Here is a 19929-nt window from a genome sequence, read left to right on the forward strand (position 1 = left end):
CATGTTCGGGCCGTATCCAGAAGTAGTAAATTTCTCCTGCGGGCTCCCAAGGCGGGAAGCCCACCAGCTGTCGGGAAAATTTTCCTCTTCCAGAAAAGGGAACTACCCCTGGACGCTAAAAACAAGCTTAGCTGGGTCTCGGCCAGAGTCGACCTCGTCTCGTCCCACAGGAATGCATCTCACGTCTATACATATTTTTTCTCTCTCATAACAAATCGGGAAATGATAGACGGTTACCTCTCCGATGGATCTTGCGTCATTTTAAAAGTATTGATGATCTGATGCTGTACAGCTTCCGTCGGCCGCGCATGGTATTTCTCCGTCAGCCTGAGGATGTCGAGCATTGCCTCCTGATCCTGTCGTTTGTGGAAGTGGTCCCCGACTTTCGATTATTAGCGAATTAGCTGCGGGGCATTGCTAAACGGGGTAGGGCAGGGAAGGCGGAACAGGTGACCGACTCACATGCAGCGATGGCCATGCAGGCCGTGAACATACTCGGCGGCGTCCACTGGTTGCCGAGCCCAATGCCGCAGATGCGCCTGACTAGTTGCTGAATGCGTTGCTGCGATTCCCCGTCTGGTCAGCCGCCGCCGTGATTCCCCCCTGTCGGGAACAAAGAAAAGGTTGCTTACTGTTATTTGACTCTCGGCTGCCTTTCTTTGACCGCCAATTCGAGGCACCTTGGGGTCGAAGCGGGCGAGGAACAGCTCTGCTAGGAGATGGTGCTGGATCCCTATGACTGCAGCATCATCGTAAGGGTCGGTTAACACATGACCCTGGGGGATCCCATAGGCACTCGCACAGATCCCGAGAACTTACCGTGGCAGCTACTATGGTACCAGAACTCGGGAAACGCATCCTCAGTGCCCTCTTTCTGGTAAATGGGCACGAACGAGGCTGGGACTGTTTCATGCCATTTTTTGTTCCAGCTGTCCAGTTCGGCCCACCTGGCCGCTGCTGGCCGGGCGTCTGTTTCGAAGCAAAAGTTCAGGACGTCTGCACAGTGGACAACAGCCCGGTTGGCCCATGCGTAGTCGTCGGCCGGCCTGAGCGAGCGGTCAACCAGGGAGTGCACGAGCTTGATCCTGACGGGCTCGTGGTTCATGACGGCACTGTAGATCTCCTGGCGGAGTCCGACCCAAAAGGAGGCCGCGCTCAGAGTACCCGGGACAAGGCACCGATCACCCGCTTTGACGAAGGCGTGGATACCGAGGAGGTAGCCGTGGTTGTCCATCCCCATATTCTTGACTAGGTAGGTGGTCTGAGGTCAATAATTGCCGAAAAGAAGTCCGGCTCTGGCGGGGGGGCTTGACTCCTCACCTTCCATCTCCTCCAAGACCCGCAGGATGATGGTTGCCGCGAAGAGATTCTCGTCCGACACCGTTGCTGCATGGCTTAGCATGGGGATGAGGTACTTGAGGCACTCTTGGTGATATCGGTTGGACGCTAGTGGATCATAGTTGCTGATATGGCTCATATGCCTGGCTGACAGGGCGAGGATTGCATTCAACAGGATTGGGCAGGTTCCGGCACGCTGCGGGACGATGGTCTCAAACGATTGGCCGGGGTCGCACAAATCGAGCTTGACGCCTTTTATCAGCTACTTTGGCGCAAATTGGCAAGGCCGCTCGGATTGTCTTACCCATATCGCCAATTTCTGAACAAAGTGCCTGAAGAGCTCGGCCTCGGAAGGGTCTGTCAATGGCCATACGGGTTTGGTGATGTAGATGTGTGGGCGCAGGCCGGCCAGACTGCCACCCTGCTCCGGACCGTGGGAAAACCTGCGATCAGGGGCTCCACCGTCTTCGTGAAGGATGAAACGATCCGATGGAGACCCCGGAAAAAGTGCGGAGTCAGTGACCTGAGACGGGTCACGAGCGTCGGACTCGTCAGACGTCGTGTTTTGACAGTCTAAGACCAGTTCCTCGTCATACCCTCCGCCTTCCCGATTTTGGGCATCTCTGGCGACTGACTTCGATATGTCGACGAAAACCACTGAGCCCTGTCAGCACTGACAAGGATTCAGAGGAATATTGAAGCCCGCAGAAATGCAAAGCAATCCCGTGAAGCGAGCAAGGAGAGCCAAACATACGTCTCTTTGGAGTCTTGATCCATTTCTGCTTCTTGGAGAATGGCTCTGTTGACCCTTTCGTCAGTGACTTCCCCTATCGTAGCCGCAGAGGGTGGCACACTATTGATCACACGAATCTTGATGCCAGCCCACAGACAACTGCGGTGCGCGGCATGACAGCGACCGCAAGTTGGTGTGACTTTATCGCCTGCGCAAGGTTAGCTGAGGATATTTCTCCCCTGGCGGCCAAAGTGGCAGTAGGTGATTGCTCACACTTGACGTGCTGCTCACGACAATTCTCGCTACAGGAACGTCAGCCGACTGCGCTCTGCAACATCCACGCCGGTCAGAATTACGCTTACCAGCCAGTCGCGGCAATGTTCGGCGCCTGTACCGAGGTCCGTTCCCCGGGCTGCGGCATTGATCCGTTTCCAGTCAAATCTGGGACCGCGCAGACGAATGGATGGGTGTTATGTCCAAGACGCAGACATTTTGGGAAATTTGTGGCGATTGCTCCACAGCCGGCCAGTAGCCTGACTTGGGGTAGGACAGTCGGGAGGCGATCAAGGGGTGAAATTTGCAAGAACAAGGTCGACTGACGAGAAACAACCGACGGGATTGTACACAAAAGGTACGTAACAAGGTACGCAACCTGCAGATGCGCCCTGAACTCCGACTGAACTTAAAAAGGTCCTCCGGGGTAGATACAACCGAGACTCCGCCCCCACGATGGCAGATGCGCTTGAACCTGGCTAAGGAAGATAGCACACCCACTGGCCTGGTGAGGATACACACCACTGCAGGTCTTTGCAGAAAACGGTTGTGTGGGAGGGAAAAAAGCCGGATTTGACTGGTCGGCCAGGCCGAGCGGATCAGCACCAAGTGCGGGGAAGTGCCGAGGAAACGGCCGGGGCGAAAGCCTTTTTTTCGCAAGATGAGTCCGGCCCACAGGCAACTCCACCTTCCTCATCCATCATGTCGTGCCATTGGAGAAATCACGGGATGGCCTCCGTTAAGATGGGGACGCTACCGGGGTCCGGGGACCAGTATAATTCTTCCTTTCTTGATTTTCGATTTTCTCTCCCCGACGATTTCCATGGCTTTTAAGACTTGGACCCTCAACCTACCTACACAGTGATTAGCCTTCCCATGAAGCTGTCGCGATCCGCTTTTCTGAACCTCGAACAACAAAACTGATCTGCGGTAGTGGCAGGACAACGGCAGCAACAGTCTCGGAAAGGCCCCCAGCCATGGCGTCGGCGGGCGATGATGTGCCCACCACAGGGGGCGAGGTTCCCAGACCTCTCGTCGGGGACGAGAAGATGAGGGACCAGGACCAGGACCAGATCAACCAGGCCAAGGTCATGGACCAACTCATCCACGATGCCCGGACGGCCACAGAGAAGGAGGGCAAGATGTCCCTCCTCCAGGGCGTCAAGTTGTACCCCAAGGCCATTGCGTGGAGCGTCTTGATCTCGACCACCATCGTCATGGAGGGCTATGACGTGGCCCTGATCAACAATTTCTGTAAGTGGGATTTACCGTCTGGTTCCTGCGGGGAATGGAGGTGTTGACGTGACACGGAAAGACGGCTTCCCCCAGTTCAACAAAAAGTACGGCGAGCAGTTGCCGAACGGCGAATATCAGGTTCCTGCGGCGTGGCAGGCTGGAGTGAGCAATGTAAGACGGCCTCCTTCCCCCTAGATGCCTATTGGATTCAACTCACACTGGCCTGATGCTCGTAGGGAGCCAATGTCGGAGAAATCATCGGCCTCCTGATCAACGGCTGGGTATCTGAGCGGTTTGGCTATCGTTGCACGGTAATTGGCTGTTTGTTCCTCATCATTGCCTGGACTGCCATCTTCTTCACAGCACAGAACGTAGTGGCCTTGCTGGTGGCCGAGATCCTGTGCGGAATTGTAAGTCGCCTTAGAACTTGTGAAGCCATGGCTATGACTTCCTGCTAACGCGCGTGCCCAATTTAAAGCCATGGGGTGTGTTCCAGACGCTCTGCATCACGTACGCCTCCGAGGTCTGCCCCGTCGCCATGCGCGGTTACCTGACGACCTACGTCAATTTCTGCTGGGGTCTCGGGCAGGAGATTGCCATCGGCGTCATCATGTCCATGCTGAAGCGCGAGAATGAGTGGGCCTACCGGATCCCCTACGCGTTGCAGTGGATGTGGCCGGTGCCGCTCATCATCGGCATCTATTTTGCCCCCGAATCGCCCTGGTGGCTGGTCAGGAGGGGGAAGCTTGACGAGGCGAAGAAGTCGCTGCTGCGGTTGACAAGTCTCAATCGCGAGTCCGATTTTGATGCCGACGAGACGTTGGCCATGATGGTCCACACGACCGCGCTCGAGGAGCGCACGACTTCGGGAGCAACGTATCTTGACTGCTTCAAGGGCCATGATCTCCGCAGGACTGAGGTAAGTCTCCCGCGGGACCGACCAACTCTCATTCTTGTCTTCTTAACTCACCTCTCCAGATTGTGTGCATGGTGTGGGCCATCCAGAACCTCAGCGGCAACTCCTTCTCCAACTATTCGACATACTTCCTCCAGCAGGCCGGGCTGGACCCCAACAGCGCCTACGGCTTTGCGCTCGGGCAGTACGGCATGAATATGGTCGGAGTTTTCGGTGCATGGTTCCTCATGTCTCGCGGGATCGGGCGGAGGACGCTCTACCTCTACGGGCTGTGCGGGCTATGTATCATGCTCTTCATCCTCGGCTTCCTCGGTCTCGTCCCGGCAGACCACAGGAAAGAATCCTCGATCGCCACGGGCAGCATCATGCTGGGCTGGGCATTGACCTATCAGCTGACCGTTGGCACCGTCTGCTACTCTCTCGTCAGCGAGATATCGACGCGCCGCCTGCAGATCAAGACTGTCGTGCTGGGCCGAGTGCTCTAGTAAGTCCTAACCAACAACCCCTTATTCACCTGGGATGGGAACGAGTCTGACAAGCGTGTAGCATCATGGTAGGTATCGTCTGCGGCGTCCTCACGCCGTACATGCTGAATCCCGGCGCATGGGACTGGGGAAACTTTGCCGGCTTCTTTTGGGTAAGTAGGACTCCATCTCGCAGACTCCCCGTTGCCCCAGTTGCACGGGGTCGCCCAGACCGCTTCTGACTTTGATCCCAGGCTGGAATATGCTTCCTCTGCATCATCTACACGTACTTCCGCGTCCCCGAACCAACGGGCCGCTCCTTCGCCGAGCTCGACATGCTCTTCGAGAAGGGCGTGAGTGCCAGGAAATTTTCCAAGACCTCTGTGGACGTGTTCGGCACCACGGATGTCGGTGGCGGCGTGCTGGATCGGTACGTGAAGACGGAGAAGACCGTGATAGCGTAGGCTAGGCGGGCCGCACCGACTGGTCGATAATTAAGAGGGGGCATAGCGATGAATTAACCAACGAGCATACAAACACTTTAAGAGGGTCCTCTACTCTCTGGCCAGAACAACACAGGAAAGGCCTGATATTGGTGGTGCATAATGATGTAATGTTAGCGGGAGGTGACGGACGAGCCATTTCGGCCAAGGAATCCTGGATCAAAGCGTCATTCCCACCTGCCAGCAAGTTTGCCAGGTGTCGCCCGGAGAGGTTCCACCTTTCACATGATGCAATCGCCCACCCACCATTTAATGTACAAAAAGTCAGGAACGAATATTGAGTTAAAGCTCGCAGAGCAAGCAGGTCCTAGGTTAATGACCGAATCGGACGACCAATTCATACGCTCTTCCTTCAGCCACGTCAGCGTCGGCATACCAGCTCCCCTCATTCCAATTTCCCATCAGCCGCGGTCCCCGCACTGCCGTGGCACCAAACACCGCAAACCAGGTCACCCCACCTTTATTTTGTTCCTCTCAGCGCCCACCTCGAAACCCAGTTTCTTCCCTCGCCCGAAACCCAATTGTCCTGTCACCAGCGCCAGATCAGCCCCGTAACAACTTTCGCAACAGCATCCACTATGAACGACAGCAGGTCTCCGCGCTCTGCGCCGGGCCCGGACACCAACCGTCCCAGAGGTAAGCACCGAATGCTGAAACGGCGATGCGGAATCCCGACCGGAGCACCGCAAGATATGCGCCGGCCCCAGAAATCCATCCCGAACGAACCACCTGGCTAATCGAGTATCGCCCCTCCCCCCCAAAGCAGGCATCCTCAAGAACCCCACCTCCCCAACCCACGCCCACCACCCCGCCGCCACCGTCACGCTCGCCTCGCCGCCTCACCACCCCTCCCCGCCCTCCCGGCAGGCCTCCACGTCCTCGGACCCCAACCACCCCGCAGCAGGCAGGGAGGCGATCAAGGAGATCACCATGGCCAACACGCAATACAACGCCGGCCACCGGCGCTCCTCCTCCTCGGGCGGGGCCCGGCGCCCGAGCCGCACGCCATCGGCCGCGGGCGGCGACGAGGGCGGCAGCCCGCGCCTCAAGTGGGACGAGGCGAACCTGTACCTGACGGAGCAGGAGCGCACCGCGACGATGAAGATCACGGAGCCCAAGACGCCGTACGCGCGGCACTACGACCCGGCCGCGGACCCGAGCGACGACGACGAGGACATGGACGGCGGCGGGCTAGGGGGTGCGGACCTGGACCGGATCGACGGCGTCGCGGGGCCGGGGGGCAGGAGGAAGCGGGCTTCGTCGGGGCTGGGGGCCGCTGAGGATGATATACCGGGTCTGATGCTGGGGGAGCCGGAGGCGGCGGTCCCGGAGGAGGCGGAGGCCGGGGCGGGGGCGGTGAGGCGGTCGAGGTCTGTGCACGTGGATAACGGGGTCGATGGCGTCGGCGGGGTCGGCGGCGGCGGTGCGGGCCTGCATGATGCGGACGAGCTGGCGGGGCTGAGTCCCGAGGAGAGGGAGAAGCATCGCCGGTTCGAGGAGCTGCGGAAGAAGCACTACGAGATGAAGAATGTGGCCAAGTTCCTTGGGCACTCGGAGGAGCTGGTGGATGATGAGATGGACGAGGATGATGACGACAATGATGGAGATGAGCAGCCGTCTGTGCCTGCGCTGCCGGGGCGGGTTAACGGCTCGTCGTGAAAGGAGGAGGAGGAGTCATTTGTTATGTGTATATGGGCGTTTCTGGTCACGTTTATGGTGAATGGAAGGCATTAGGTGTGGATGGCAGTGGCTCGGGGTGCGAGGGTTGTGGATCGCATCGCCAGTTGGATGACCTCGACGACGGTTTCATCGGTGGAGTTATGGGCATTTGACAAAGGAGTGGTAAGGCGTCTATCTGATGACGGAATATCTGTTGCCTGTCCGTGTTGGAATCACCTCTGGCTAGTTTCTGCTTTCATTCGCCCTCCGCGGCGGGACAGTTTTGGTCTCTTGTATTGCACTATATAGCACTCGACCTCGAGGTTGAAACAACCCAGCCGGATCTCTGAGCCCACCCTACCGGGGGCCATTCTGGAGATACTCTATAGCAAAGATCCGAATAGATAGGCTTCCCAAGACACACCCAGTCGTGACTTCGTTTCCTTCATCCCTTCATTGCCCGACAGCTCGGCGCATGCCCCCATACCCGCGCTCACAAGAGTCCCTTCCTGGCCAGCTCGACTTTCCTGGCAGCCTCCCCGGCCTTGAACCCGCCCTTGGACACGCATATTCGCTGTCCATCAGCCAACTCGAACTTGTCTTCGCGTTCGGCCCACGGACAAGGGCAGTGGTGGGGGAAGTCGACGCAAGCTGTTCGAGACACATTCAGTTAGATGCTGCTTGCTGAGTGCCTAGGGTAGAGAGGGGGTCAAATTGGGTGTCCTTACCAAGAGTGTCAGGGCAGAGGTATTTGGGGCATCGTGCTCGCTCGTAGTTTGCACGATAGAAAGACGCATCGCTGGGAACATTCTGGGCTGGCTGTTGGTGTTGCTGTTGCTGTCCCCCGAACATTTGCTCAAAGAAGCCGAATTGGGCGTGGACTGAGCCCGCGAGGGCGCACAGCAGGAGCGAGATAGACGAAAAGAAGCGCATGATAATGTGTATATATCTAGGTCCGCTGAGTTGTTCTGGATTTGTTCAGACTCGGGGAGAGCTCAATGCGATTGTTTGAATGGCCAAGTTGACATCTTGTCCCACAGCTACCGTGGCTTATCGTTATCGCGGGTTATCGGGGGGCTGACTAAGCCGAAAACCTGGAGCTTCGACATCCATCCGACAACCGAAAACAAGCTCAGCGCTGCGAGCATTGATTTCATTCTCCCAATTCGACCTCGAAAGCCACGACGGGAGTCATTGCGCGGCCCAATGCGACTCACACAGCTACAGCGACCGCTGCAGGCGGCTGCTGCAAGCGGATTCAGGCCGGGCCTGGCCTTCACGCCTACCTGCCTCTCCCAGCTCTTCGGCCAGCTGCGACTCGATGGGGGCAGCCAGGTTGAGGGAAGACGATATGCGTCCGTCAAGTCCCAGGGAGCATACAAATTGAAGTGGAAGAGGACGATTCCAAAGAAGATGGGAGCGAAGAGGACGGGTGGTATGTTCAATCTCGCCCCAGGACGCACAATCCCAGCATGACATTACATTTGATGATTTGCCTCCCCCTACATACCATACACACCCTTCCCTTGACCAGAGGCTCTTCTTGAGGTGCCATAGTCCACATATTCCAAACGGCCACTTCTGACATGCAAATCAAATCACAGATCAGTTCGTCATCCCGGGCAACATAATCTACAAGCAGCGCGGCACACTCTGGCACGCAGGCGAGAACACGATCATCAGCCGCAACCACACGATCCACGCGGCGGTGTCGGGCTACGTCAAGTACTACCGCGACCCGGCGCACCACCCGACGCGGCAGTACATTGGCGTGACCTTCAACCGGGAGGACAAGCTGCCGTACCCGCCCAACGCCGTCCGCCGGCGCCGGCTCAACCTCGTGGCCAGCCCGCGCAAGCCCGAGCCCGAGGCCCGCGACGTCACGGGCCCCAGCGGCATCCCCCTGTGGGTCGTGCGGCGCGAGGGCCAGACTTTGGCGGAGGCGGAGGCGGAGCTGCTGCAGGCGACGGGGGCAGACGGGGCCGAGCAGGGCCAGCAACCGCAACAGCAGCAACTCGCGCAGGAGGCGACCAAGGCCCGGCGGTCCAAGAAGTCGCTCGCCAAGCAGCGGGCGGCGCGGCTGACGGAGCTGCGGGCGCAGCGGCGACGGGTGCAGCGCGAGACGCGGGTGCTGCACCTGCAGAACGACTACAGCTACCGCGAGCACAACTGGGAGATCGGTCGGCTGATCGGCCCCGCGGGGCGGGTTCCTGGCACGGGCAAGGTCGTGGCTCGCAAGGCGGCGCTGCGGGCCCGCAGGAGGAGGCGCGACGCCGAGTTCAGGAAGCTCAAGGCCTCGGCGGCGGCGCGCAAGGTCAGGAGGGACGCCCATATGGAGAAGGTCGCTGCGAAGAAGGCTCTCAGGGCTGCTGCTGAGGCTGGCGAGGCTGTTGAGGCTGCCAAGGGTGCTGCCAAGGGAAAGGGCCAGGGCCAGGGCAAGAAGAAGGCGTAGGGGGGAGAGAAGGGGTTGGAATGGAATGTGTAAAATATGGAATGTAAGGTACCTAGAGATGGGTGTGTGTACTCTGCGTTAAATATCTAGAATTACCACATTTTGAAGCTGTGAAGACCAAGGTCGGGATGTATGTAGGTGCCTCTATAATCTACAGTATAGCTACAAATTTGTTCCAATATGCATGTTTTCCATCAACTGATGCCTACGTCCCATTGACACCATCTTTTCGAAACCTACGTTTGTTTGCTGTTTGTCTTTTTCGGAGTTTGATGCTGTCGGTTGCCGTTGGTCGGTGTTGGTGGCTGTTGGTGAATAGAGAGGCCTGTGCAAGCCCGTAGTTCCACTTGAACACCCCTGTCAGAGGCTGAAGCCACTAATTTAGCGCCGTTCTAAGAGCCTCAGCCAGCTTGCTGAGCTCCCCGCAGCCTGTACTGTACATCCAGCTCGTCGCATCCAATCTTTGAGTAAAAGTTTGCGAGGGTGAATTACCCATTCGCAGGCTTCACAAGGCTTCATTTTGCTCTTTGACACGTTGTGCACCCCTTATACAAGCCTCGCGACTAGGCAGACACAGGCTGTAGAGCCTGAGGCGCGGGGCTTTGAATCGCGATGGCTCACAACAACAATGGCATGTCGACACCGCCTAGGGCCCCACCATACCGGTCAAGCTCTGCCTTGCCGAGCTCTAGCCATAAATCGTTGCAGAGAGCGCGCGAGGCCCGCGATATTGCAAATGACCTGAGGGAAGGGCCATTATCAGGCCACACCATGCCACCACCAGGCCTTAACTCACCATCACCGGGCCTTAGCATGCCGCAGTCACGGTCCGGGCAACAAGCCACCCCCAGGCTTCTATCGGCTCAAGCCTCGGTCCGCAGTGCTCAGAGGGTGTGGGATGATGTTCGGCCTCGGTCCTCATCTTCCCATCGAACGGGATCCCGTTCTTTCTGGACGGCAATCAACGGTCGTGACTCAGCCTCGCATCGTCACACCCCCTCGGTTGGCTCCCGTTCGAGCTCTTCTCAGCCTGCCACATTGCGACAGGGCCAGGACCTCGACAAAGCAAGCTTGGATGGCCAAGTCGCCCCCCCGACAAGTAGGTATTCTAGCTTTGGTTTCACTGTATACCCAGCACTAACGAGTCGCCTAGATGGACGCCATGGGAGTCAACCGACATTCGGCCCCATCGATTCCAAGAAACGACCAGTGGGCTCCTCCCTCTTCCGACCTTCAAAGCGGCAACGGCAGAATGCGGGTCGACGTGCGGCCTTGGCTACTGGCCTAGGAACTAGTTCCCCAGGAAAGTCTCCATCCGATCATGGGGTGATGGCACCCATCCGACAGCTCAGTAAGGCGAGCATGCCGCAAGCCTCAACGGCGACGAGGGACGATCTGCTGTCCTCCGGTCCGGATTCGAGCAGTTCGGATGACGAGTCAATCCCGTTCAACCGCAACTTCCGGGACGACTTGCTGGATGCAAGACGGCCCATCAGGGTCCGAGACTCCGGGAGCGACTCTTCCTCGTCCGAGGACAAGGGCGATGACGAGGTCAAGGATTCCCAGCCGGAGAGCCAGTCGCAGGTCGCCGGGGCCCGATCTTTCAGGGCCCGAGCCAGCCTGCCCAACTATAACCTGAAGCAGCTGAGTAGCGTCCGCACTCTTACTAAGAAAGGTGCTAGGAAGGGATCCAAATTCGTCGATGAGGAATCAGCGTCCTCCGAGGATGGCGACGAGCTTGGCGCGACCACAATCGACCTGGGACAGCTGCAGTACGACGAGATGAAGCCCCTGAGGACCTGCGGAGATAGACTTTACAACGAATGGATTGGAACTCTCAGTAAGCGACATGGATCCCCGTTCGTCGAGGACGATCGATTGCTAACATGATAAAAAGATGGGAGGAAGGTGCGGGTCGCCGGAGCGGGGGCGCTCTTCCCCAAGGATTATCAGCCGCTCCCCGATGTCGAACGTCCCTGGGTATGCGCAGTCCGGGCCTGTAAGCGGACATTTGTGTCGACCACGGGACTGGGCGGTCATTTTAATGTATGTACGCTCCAACCCCCCCGGGCCGGGGGGATCGAAGCCCGGCTCCCTCTACGCAGTCATGCTGACTTGTCTTTCTCGCTCAGATGGCGCACCGCGCATGCCTGCTCAATGATAACGGCGACGCGACCATGACTGTCATAGGCCGGCGGCAGAACCCCGAGGCGACCGGGAGGTATCCGGCCGTGGTGGTATCGGCGGTACCTCTACCCGACAACAGAAAGACCGTGGTACTCGGGCCAAATGATCCGCCCAATGGGAAACGGTATCGCCAAGTCCTGGATCCCAATGCCAGCTGGGCTGCTGCTAGCCAGTCACCCTTGTGGCGGTACCTGCGCACGATCCTCCCGAACACGGTTACGCTTCCAAAATACGCACCTGCGCTCGAGCTCCTGGCTCTTCCCCAGCGCCGTCTTCTCCCAGACTCAGTGCAAGACAGGTTCCGCGACGGGCTCGTCGACATGGAAGTAGATGTTAGGATCGTCTGCGCGATTCTGCTCTACCTCACGGGTGCCAGGGGATTGTGCAACAACTGCAGCGACCCGAAAGGGGCGGCGTCCAACATGTTCGACATGTGCGTAGCCCTGCGCCCGTCGGCCTCGGCGGCGCTCAAGAAGACTTTCGGGCCCTCTACCTGCTGCAACTGCTACCTGGGCGGCCTGATGCGGCCGTGCGTCATGGTTCGCTCGAACCTCCCGGACACGGAATCGCTGGAGCAGGTCAATGGCCTAGACCTGCCAGAGGCGCCGAAGGAAGAGTTGAGCCAGTTGCCGGATGAGAAGGAGGAAGAAGTGGTGGAGCGCAGGTGGTCGAGCAGGCTCATGACCCTCAACTCGGCTCGCGCATCCACTAGGACGAGCCTGTCCCGGGAAAATTCCACTGTGAAGCCGACATTGGTCACTCCCGTGCCGATCCCGACGTTTGGCCAGACGGCCTTGCGCAAGCCTGCCGCCGCCGCTGCTGCGGGCCCTGCTACCTCCGCGGTCGTGGCCCCACCGGACATCAACAACTTAGCAGCGAGCCTCGAGTTGGAAGACTGGGAATTCGCCCCAGGGCGGATACGGGACGAGGGAGAGGGCGAGGAAGGGCCCGAGAGTAAGTTCCCACACCACACCACACCACACACACACACACACACGCACACACACACAACTCCTACCACCCAGAAAGCTGACCACCGACCCCCCACCAAAAACAGACATCGCCTTCTCAACGGCCTTCGTATCCCAGAATCAGACCGTGGCGGTTGCCCCGGACGTGACGTTCCGGGTACAGATGGTCAAGCCGGGCGAGTGCGCGCGGTTCACGGCCGATCCGGACCGGCTGCGCATATGCTCCGTCGCGAGCGGCAAGGTGCGCGTCAAGGGCCTGGTGGCGGGGCAGGACTTCGCCGTCGGGCCGAACGGCGTGTGGAAGATCAAGGGGGGCGCGGCGTGCGTTGTCGAGAATCGGCTCTACCTCGACGCCGTGGTGCATGTCAGTAGCGTGCCGTGTTATGACTTATGACCTTGGGGTTGGAAGAGTTTTGATAACTCACCCTTGTATGTATGGTATGGTATGTGTATGTTGGGCCATGGGTGTGTGGTTAGTGAGGTGGCTACCTCGTGGGGTTATGGGCTGGTCTTGCTTTGATGCTCGGCCAATGCCACGGGTTGCTCCGTGTCGAACTGGAAATGTATGATGATTATTCTAATCCGAATCATGAACGGGAAGAAGTGTAGGGAGTCATGAACGGGAAAGAGTGCAGGAATATGGCTTAATTGGCGGGAGTTAATGATACCCTGGCTAGCATTTCACTCATCGGCGATATCGCAAATGATGGATAAATGCTCTTCTTCCCCATTGAGCGGCGTAGCTGGCGCTCTACTCATGCTATACCGATGCAACAGACTCGCGATTTCCCCCGCAAACCAACCCACCCCATGCTCATGAACGTGCCCCCAAATCCCTTCCAGAAACCCAAACCCGGCCTCCCTCCCCCCCCTCCCAAAGCACATCACCCACCCACTCAGGAAGACTGGATAGCATACACAGTCCTGCAGCCAATCTTATTACAAACATCGGCATCATTGCATCCAAAGCTCGTCGACACAGTCGCCAGGTTGTTGCACCCAGCCGGCTTGTTGACGACCTGGGTGGTCGTGCACTGCGGCACGAGGCACGTCTTGCACACGGTGCCCGTTGACGTGAGGGTCGGGCAGTTGCCGCCGCCACACGCCGACCCCGTCGTCTTGGTGACGGTCTCCGTCGTCGTCACCGTGACCGTCCGCGCCGCGCCCCCGCCGTTGCCGCCGCCGTCTTCTGGTGTCGGGCATGCTGTCGTGCAGCTTGCTCCGCGGCAGATTGTGGTTGGGGTGAGGGTTACTTGGCCTGCTACGCCGCTGTAGGGAAGGGAGGTTTATTAGTGTCTGTCTGGGCTTGGTGGTGGGGGAGAGGGATTGGGATTGGGATTGGGTTACTTACGCGGCGAGGGCGGAGAGGATGAGCGGGAGGAAGGAATGCATTGTTTCTCGAGTTTGTGGAGACCCTGTGCTGATTGGAGAGGGGATAGTAGATTCAAGCTCTTTTTCTTTCGTTGTGTGGTGGCTTGTTTGTTTCTCGTGGAGGAGCTCTACTGAACCGGATGTCGGTGTCGTGAAGGGGGACGCTTGACAGTTTTATATCATTTTGAACCAGCCGTCTGGAGGCCAAACCGTGGCCACCCGTGTATCCATGCCGAATATATTTCAATATCCCGTGAAGCTTTCAATTGGAGGGAAATGGGTGGCAACAATTGGCAATATCAAGGGGCCCTTCGAGCCCTCTTCATAACCCGGGCTCGTGGATAGCTTGCAGTCTCCGAAATCCTGACCTGCTTCTGGCCCAGACCTGTCAATGGCCCAATGGGCGATCAGGATGCCAGGAACCGGAACATTCCCCATCTGGTAGCATCGTAATCCGTAACATGGGACTATATGGTCTATTTGCGTAGGAATTTTCTTGTCTACGGTGCATCGCGGCTGAATGCGCGCCCGCCAGCAAACTTTAAATGCAATTAAGTTTATGCTAAAAATAGTCGCTTGACGACCCTTGATGACGGACCAGGAACCGATTTGGGTATACGGAATTATCCAAAAGGGTCATGTCTGTTTTGCAGCCTTGGCGGTCGCTTGCCCGGACGGGGCGAGTAAGTTGTCGTCTCAATAACGAACATCGTGTGATCCGGGGACAGGCAGGCAGCGGGATGTGGGCTCCAACCTTCCACCCGAGGTGTCAGTAGTGTATAGTATGGCCACGCCTCGTGCAACGTCATTTATTCTTCCCATTCTAATTTGGGAATCACTAGTAATGAATCACAGAAGCCGTTGAGCAAGCCAAACCCGCAATGCTTCACAAGTGCCTTGGCGAGAGGCTTGGGGGGTGTCTATGGCCAAAGATTATGTTCTCGGTGTAGGAAACATTTACACATCTTTGGTTCCGCTCGAGAGATAGGGCGCGCCCTCTCATCGCCCCAAGATTCATGACCAGCCATCTGCATTTGGACGTCACAGCACCACTCACGCAAAAAGCTTTTCGCCGTCACTTACATGTTGTTTAAATCCCTACGATTTCCAAACTCCCTATTATGTTGCAAGTCCCACACAGGGGCGGCGAAGGTGGGAAGGCACGGCTTGGAGTGGCAAATCTCCCTTGGATCATAATGTATAAAATCTAGACTTAGGCCTGGCACCCTTCAAAAGCATGCGTTTTGAAGAAGTTGGGTTTAAAGACCTTACCCACCATTCAGTTGAGGTGGCACTTTTCTTATAGGCCCCTGAACTTGACCACGCAGGCTTTACACAGGCTTCTCCTGCCAAACTGTCTGGCTCCAACCTAAGCGAGCTCCTTTCCCTATTTCCCTTTTTTCTTGGATCGTTTCCTGAGAAGCCATGGCTATCCTAGAAATTGACTTTATCCACCCACATACTATGCATCACTCGGATTTATGACTGCAAGCGAACGCTCTTAGCTCTTTCATCGGAAGATCTGTTTTGGGGGGAGTTGTATTTTTCTTTGCAAGCCGGTGGTATAAAAAGGAAGAAGCAGAAAAAATGAGAAAGGAGAAAGCAACTAAAGTATCAACCTCGGACGATGAGTTTCAGTAACGACGTTCTCACTCTGCGTCAAGTGTCTTTGCGAAGGAGGAGGAGCGCGAAGGTCATTGAAACGGAAGCTGAGGTACTGATAATTCTTCGCGTGAGACTCCATTCGGACTTTTCCACGATAAACACAGTCCACATTACGAAGAGGGGATAGAAAGCGTGTGCCCAGAAATACCGCAGTGTGGCGAGAGTCTTCACGACTATATATCGAGGCCGTGAAGGCCTGGGTCTGAGAATGACCAGTTCGTGAAAACGGGCGATCTTGCGTCCTCGGGCCTGCTCTACTAACTAGATGGCGAACTGCAAGTCAACCTGTACCGCGAAGACATCGGTGTCATGCGCCGAGTTGACGGATGCGCCGAGGATGACGGCGTGTACTGCTGTTGTTATGATGTATGTCAAGTTGAAACCCAGGACAAGGGGGCTGATCCAGATGTGATAGGTGAGGACGAGTAACGCGAAGACGGCCCAGGCAGGATGCGGAAGGCTTGAGTGTACATGCCGGTTACGGGATAGGCGCACCACACCAGAGGCGCGGATCCTTCCGTTGCCATCGCCGAGGGTGTCGAACTCATCCTTACAGCGCATCATCCTTCCATTGACGGTGGTGAGGAGAGAGTGATTAGGCGAAATTTGAAGGATCGCGAGGTTGACATAGTCGGTCACCGAAGTTCTTCCGAAAACGTTCTACACCTTACGAGGTTAGGCAACCTGCAAGTGGATATCCATCTTAGCCAGTGACTTTCATCTTCTTTTCACGAGCCCTTCTAGATTGATACGTCCATCAGTTCGTTCAAGATGCCACTGGCAATTTTTCTTCTCATTGTTGTCGCAGCCATACTCGGGGCAAGCGCGTGACGGCCGGTCGCCCAGAAATTCAGACATCGGAAATGGTTTGGCTTTTCTGATCGCCTTGTACACGAAAGTTAGAAATTATCGCGGTCGAGACAAATCAAACGAGATGGGTTTAAAGCAATCTTCTTTCACCAAACTGATTCTGCACAGTAAAGTGTTGGCAATCTGACGTTGTAATCCAATCAAAGCTGACAGTATTAAAGAGGTTGTGAGGAGAAGTGTGAGAGAGCTGAGGGGCAATTTATTGCTGCAGTCTCATCATGTCATCGATAATTATGGGTGCAGATGGATGCGTCCAGCTCGGCTCGTGCCACACATCACGCCATCATCATGCCAACCCATCCACATTCCGAATCCAAGTAATATAAAAGTGAACTCTAGACTCAGACCAGAGTGAATCTCAACCTGTGAATCCAGATACATAACTTGACAATAACGTTCACCATGGAAACAAATAATGACTTAAGCACCCTATTCGCCCTTCCCCCCTCCTCGGAATTCCTCTCCCAATGCCCAGCATTCCGCCTGCTCGTCCTTGGAAACGCCGAATCCACCAAAGTCGACATATTCTCCAAGATCTTCGGCGTCACCCTACCCAAGGTCAGTAAATAAGTTCTTGCCCCCTATTTCAACAGTATCTAACAAACGGCAGAACCATCTTGCAGCAGCCTTCAGCCCCGGCCATGACATCACCCAGGAGCTAGAGCTAGACGGCCAGAACAGTCGCCTCATCATCCACACCTCGCCCAACTTCGGCAGCGGGGATGAGCAGGCCTACGCCCGGGTGTGCGACTTCCTCAAAGCCAGACAATCCCCCTCGGCCGCCCCCGCGGACCGCATCCACTGCATCTGGTACTGCGTAGCCTGCGACGAGGACAGGAGCGTGCACGGTCTCGAGGCCGACTTCCTCGCCCACCTCCGGTCCGCCGCCGCCCCCGACACCCCGCCCGCCGTGCTCGTCTTCACAAAGTACGAGGAGCTAGTCGGCCGCGCGCGCCTCGAGTGGTCGCGCGACGAGCGGCGCAGCGGAGCCGCGTCCAGCGTCGCCGTGTCGCACCTGATCGGGGACCTGGCCTCGCGGCGATTCGAGGAGCGCATCGGCGGCAGGTGGGACGGGATCGTCGGTGGAGGAGGCCGCGTGGCCCGCGTCTGCGTTGCGAACGACGACGGAGGTGACGGCGGCGTCGGTGGGGGGAGGTCCGGTTTTGACGCGTTGACTGGCACGACCGTTGCCGCCTTGAAGGACTGGAATGCCAAATTGGCTTTTGCTGCTGCCCAGCGGAATTCGCCGTCGATATCGACACAATGTGAGTAATTATCCGCTCCAGCTATGCGAATATTGGAAAGAATCCGGCCACTGATCAAATAAACGTCATACAGTCGCCGCCAACATCGCGGCCGAGTACTTCACCGTCGACACCGGCCACGCGAGGAAGCGAAGCGGCGTCGAGGTCGGCGGCATCCTCCGCGACTTCTTCGCCAAGGCGACCCAGGTCTTCAACCTCAAGGACCGCGACGCGCTGCTCCTGGCCCCGCACCTCCTCGACAGCGTGCTGGCCGCCGCATTCGAGTCCCGCGACGAGCTCGGGCTCCTGCAGGACGCCCTGGAAGGCGGCGATGGGGACGGCGGCGGGGCGCATCAGCAGCCGCTGATCGGCTTGCTCAGCCCCCACGACAGGGCATGCCTGCTCGCCCAGGCCCTCGCCCAGACGGCGCTGTTCTTCCACGGCCTTGCCACGGCGCAGTGGGCGCAAGGGGACCCGGCAGTGGGGCTCACGGAACAGTCGATAGGGAGGGAGCTGCGCGAGATGAGGTTGGGGACGGGCCGGAAGAGCGTCATAGAGGTGGTAGAGGCCAGCCCCATCTTCACCCAGTGCTTCTCCAGGAGCGAGATATCGGAGCTTATCGTGAGGGCGGTGGAGCAGACGCAGGAGGTGGGGGCAGGCCAGAACCCCATTTCCGTGAGCTCGGAGCTGAAGGATATTCCGCTCACCTCTGTCAACGATCGAGGCCGCGACGACTTGGTCTTGCCTTGCGGGATGACAATTGTGCCGCTGACATAGCGAGATCCAAGGGTCCGGGTATCGGTCCTAGGGAAGAGGAGATCCCACCGATAAACTTGTCTGCGGGTACCCAAGAGGTGTGTTGCGCAGGCCTGCCCACGATCTTCTCGAGAACGGATGTGAGGGACCTGGAAAAGACGTAGAGATGTTAGTAGTATGCTTTATTTCTTAACCCTAGGTAGTAGCCTTGACTCTCAAGCTGGACTTGCTTTTTGCCTGGAAGCGCTGAGCGGAGCCAGAATCACCTCCTTTATCATCCATGGCTGCCCAATTTCCGGAAGAAGCCTAACAACTGCTACTGCTACGGCTGAAGTGATAGCTGAAGAAACTGAGCATGTGGAAAGGATCCAGAGAATTCTAGCGCGGAAGCTTGGTGAAATGAACCCGCGATGCCATGATAACTGGGGGTTGGCCGAAATGAAAGATCGAAAGAGTTCTCCAGCATGTAAGGCTGCTAAGGTGAAATATCGACACGATGATGCTCATGGAAGAGGTTGGAAAGTGATCGAGAAGATCGAGCAGTGTAGACACTAGATCACAGGAGGAAGATTCATACAATTGATACCTGCAAACACCAGGTCTTGACTACCTCTGCCAAAGTAGAGAGTGAGGTCCCTCAGCACTTTCTCGTTGCCTGGACCATTTAGTAATCAGGGAAGGGCCACAGATGGCTGGGCTCCCCCTTCTAGTCTGACAACCTTAATTCATTGCTGAACCTAGGAGTGGTTCAGACGGTAAAGGAGACATACTGGCATTGCAGAGGTTGGACGGAGAAGTGTAAGGCTATTCGACCTCTCCTTGGGAATCCTTCGGTCTAAGAGCATATTGCATAAGTCTTGGAACAGGACTTGTAACAGGTCCTGGATCTACAATACATACAAGCTAGGTAGTTACCTCTGCCCAGGGGACGAGGTGGTCTCAAAATGGAAGGCCACTTGTGCACGGGCCACCCCCTTTACCCCTTTCACTCAAGACCTGAGGTGCTCATACCTACCTAGCTAGCCAACTTACACTTTCGACATTCTGTAGAATTTACGTTTGAGGCCTTACCGACTCGCCAGCTCTGCCCAATGAGATTCTACTTTCGACTCAGTTATATGTACGACCTCGTGGTGGGTGGCTCTCAGATACCCTCCTTGGTGAGGTGTGTCGACGAAAGGTGATGTTGATGTCGTGATAGAGTCTGGAGATGATCGAGCGAGTCTCATTTTATTTTTAGTTTCGGCGGACCATGGCAGCTGCCTCCCATAAGCTTGCCATTGTTGTTTTC

General features: G+C 57.0%; 9 protein-coding genes across 9 annotated transcripts; 5 read left to right on the top strand and 4 right to left on the bottom strand.

Moving 5' to 3' along the window:
- Nucleotides 1-233: 233 nt before the first annotated feature.
- QBC33DRAFT_461985 (uncharacterized protein) lies at nt 234-2132 on the bottom strand (the record flags this gene model as incomplete). The annotated part of the gene is made up of 7 exons (XM_060425052.1): nt 234-382; nt 463-562; nt 633-739; nt 820-1248; nt 1321-1582; nt 1643-1995; nt 2093-2132. Coding segments are annotated over 7 exons (1440 nt in total), but the record flags the coding sequence as incomplete, so codon positions are not given.
- Nucleotides 2133-2244: 112 nt separating this feature from the next.
- QBC33DRAFT_461949 (general substrate transporter) lies at nt 2245-5424 on the top strand (the record flags this gene model as incomplete). Its single annotated transcript, XM_060425050.1, has 8 exons — nt 2245-2328; nt 3391-3598; nt 3660-3751; nt 3817-3990; nt 4059-4499; nt 4559-4980; nt 5043-5133; nt 5215-5424. The coding sequence occupies 8 exons, from the start codon at nt 2245-2247 to the stop codon at nt 5422-5424; spliced, it is 1722 nt and encodes a 573-aa protein (XP_060278425.1).
- A 313-nt stretch (nt 5425-5737) lies between these two features.
- On the top strand, nt 5738-7540 carry QBC33DRAFT_574445 (uncharacterized protein). Its single transcript, XM_060430755.1, has 2 exons — nt 5738-6099; nt 6230-7540. Exons 1-2 carry the CDS (start codon nt 6042-6044, stop codon nt 7120-7122), a joined length of 951 nt encoding a protein of 316 aa, XP_060278426.1. The 5' UTR covers nt 5738-6041; the 3' UTR covers nt 7123-7540.
- On the bottom strand, nt 7336-8119 carry QBC33DRAFT_552656 (long chronological lifespan protein 2). Its single transcript, XM_060429326.1, has 2 exons — nt 7851-8119; nt 7336-7773 (listed from the first exon to the last, which is right to left on the bottom strand). The coding sequence occupies exons 1-2, from the start codon at nt 8053-8055 to the stop codon at nt 7616-7618; spliced, it is 363 nt and encodes a 120-aa protein (XP_060278427.1). The 5' UTR covers nt 8056-8119; the 3' UTR covers nt 7336-7615.
- Nucleotides 8120-8251: 132 nt separating this feature from the next.
- On the top strand, nt 8252-9757 carry QBC33DRAFT_552658 (uncharacterized protein). Its single transcript, XM_060429327.1, has 2 exons — nt 8252-8557; nt 8727-9757. Exons 1-2 carry the CDS (start codon nt 8329-8331, stop codon nt 9572-9574), a joined length of 1077 nt encoding a protein of 358 aa, XP_060278428.1. The 5' UTR covers nt 8252-8328; the 3' UTR covers nt 9575-9757.
- A 1179-nt stretch (nt 9758-10936) lies between these two features.
- QBC33DRAFT_564041 (uncharacterized protein) lies at nt 10937-13126 on the top strand (the record flags this gene model as incomplete). The annotated part of the gene is made up of 4 exons (XM_060430326.1): nt 10937-11414; nt 11472-11620; nt 11707-12715; nt 12819-13126. The coding sequence occupies 4 exons, from the start codon at nt 10937-10939 to the stop codon at nt 13124-13126; spliced, it is 1944 nt and encodes a 647-aa protein (XP_060278429.1).
- Nucleotides 13127-13562: 436 nt separating this feature from the next.
- On the bottom strand, nt 13563-14209 carry QBC33DRAFT_602056 (uncharacterized protein). Its single transcript, XM_060432136.1, has 2 exons — nt 14084-14209; nt 13563-14001 (listed from the first exon to the last, which is right to left on the bottom strand). The coding sequence occupies exons 1-2, from the start codon at nt 14122-14124 to the stop codon at nt 13629-13631; spliced, it is 414 nt and encodes a 137-aa protein (XP_060278430.1). The 5' UTR covers nt 14125-14209; the 3' UTR covers nt 13563-13628.
- A 1820-nt stretch (nt 14210-16029) lies between these two features.
- On the bottom strand, nt 16030-16565 carry QBC33DRAFT_519792 (uncharacterized protein; the record flags this gene model as incomplete). Its single annotated transcript, XM_060426308.1, has 2 exons — nt 16030-16428; nt 16521-16565. 2 exons carry the CDS (start codon nt 16563-16565, stop codon nt 16030-16032), a joined length of 444 nt encoding a protein of 147 aa, XP_060278431.1.
- A 338-nt stretch (nt 16566-16903) lies between these two features.
- Nucleotides 16904-18838, top strand: QBC33DRAFT_290822 (uncharacterized protein). Its single transcript, XM_060423335.1, has 3 exons — nt 16904-17196; nt 17249-17903; nt 17977-18838. The coding sequence occupies exons 1-3, from the start codon at nt 17041-17043 to the stop codon at nt 18657-18659; spliced, it is 1494 nt and encodes a 497-aa protein (XP_060278432.1). The 5' UTR covers nt 16904-17040; the 3' UTR covers nt 18660-18838.
- The last annotated feature ends 1091 nt before the right edge of the window (nt 18839-19929 follow it).

Source organism: Phialemonium atrogriseum (genome assembly GCF_030411735.1).
Source record: "Phialemonium atrogriseum strain 8032-3 unplaced genomic scaffold QBC33scaffold_45, whole genome shotgun sequence".
Lineage (NCBI taxonomy): Eukaryota > Fungi > Ascomycota > Sordariomycetes > Cephalothecales > Cephalothecaceae > Phialemonium > Phialemonium atrogriseum.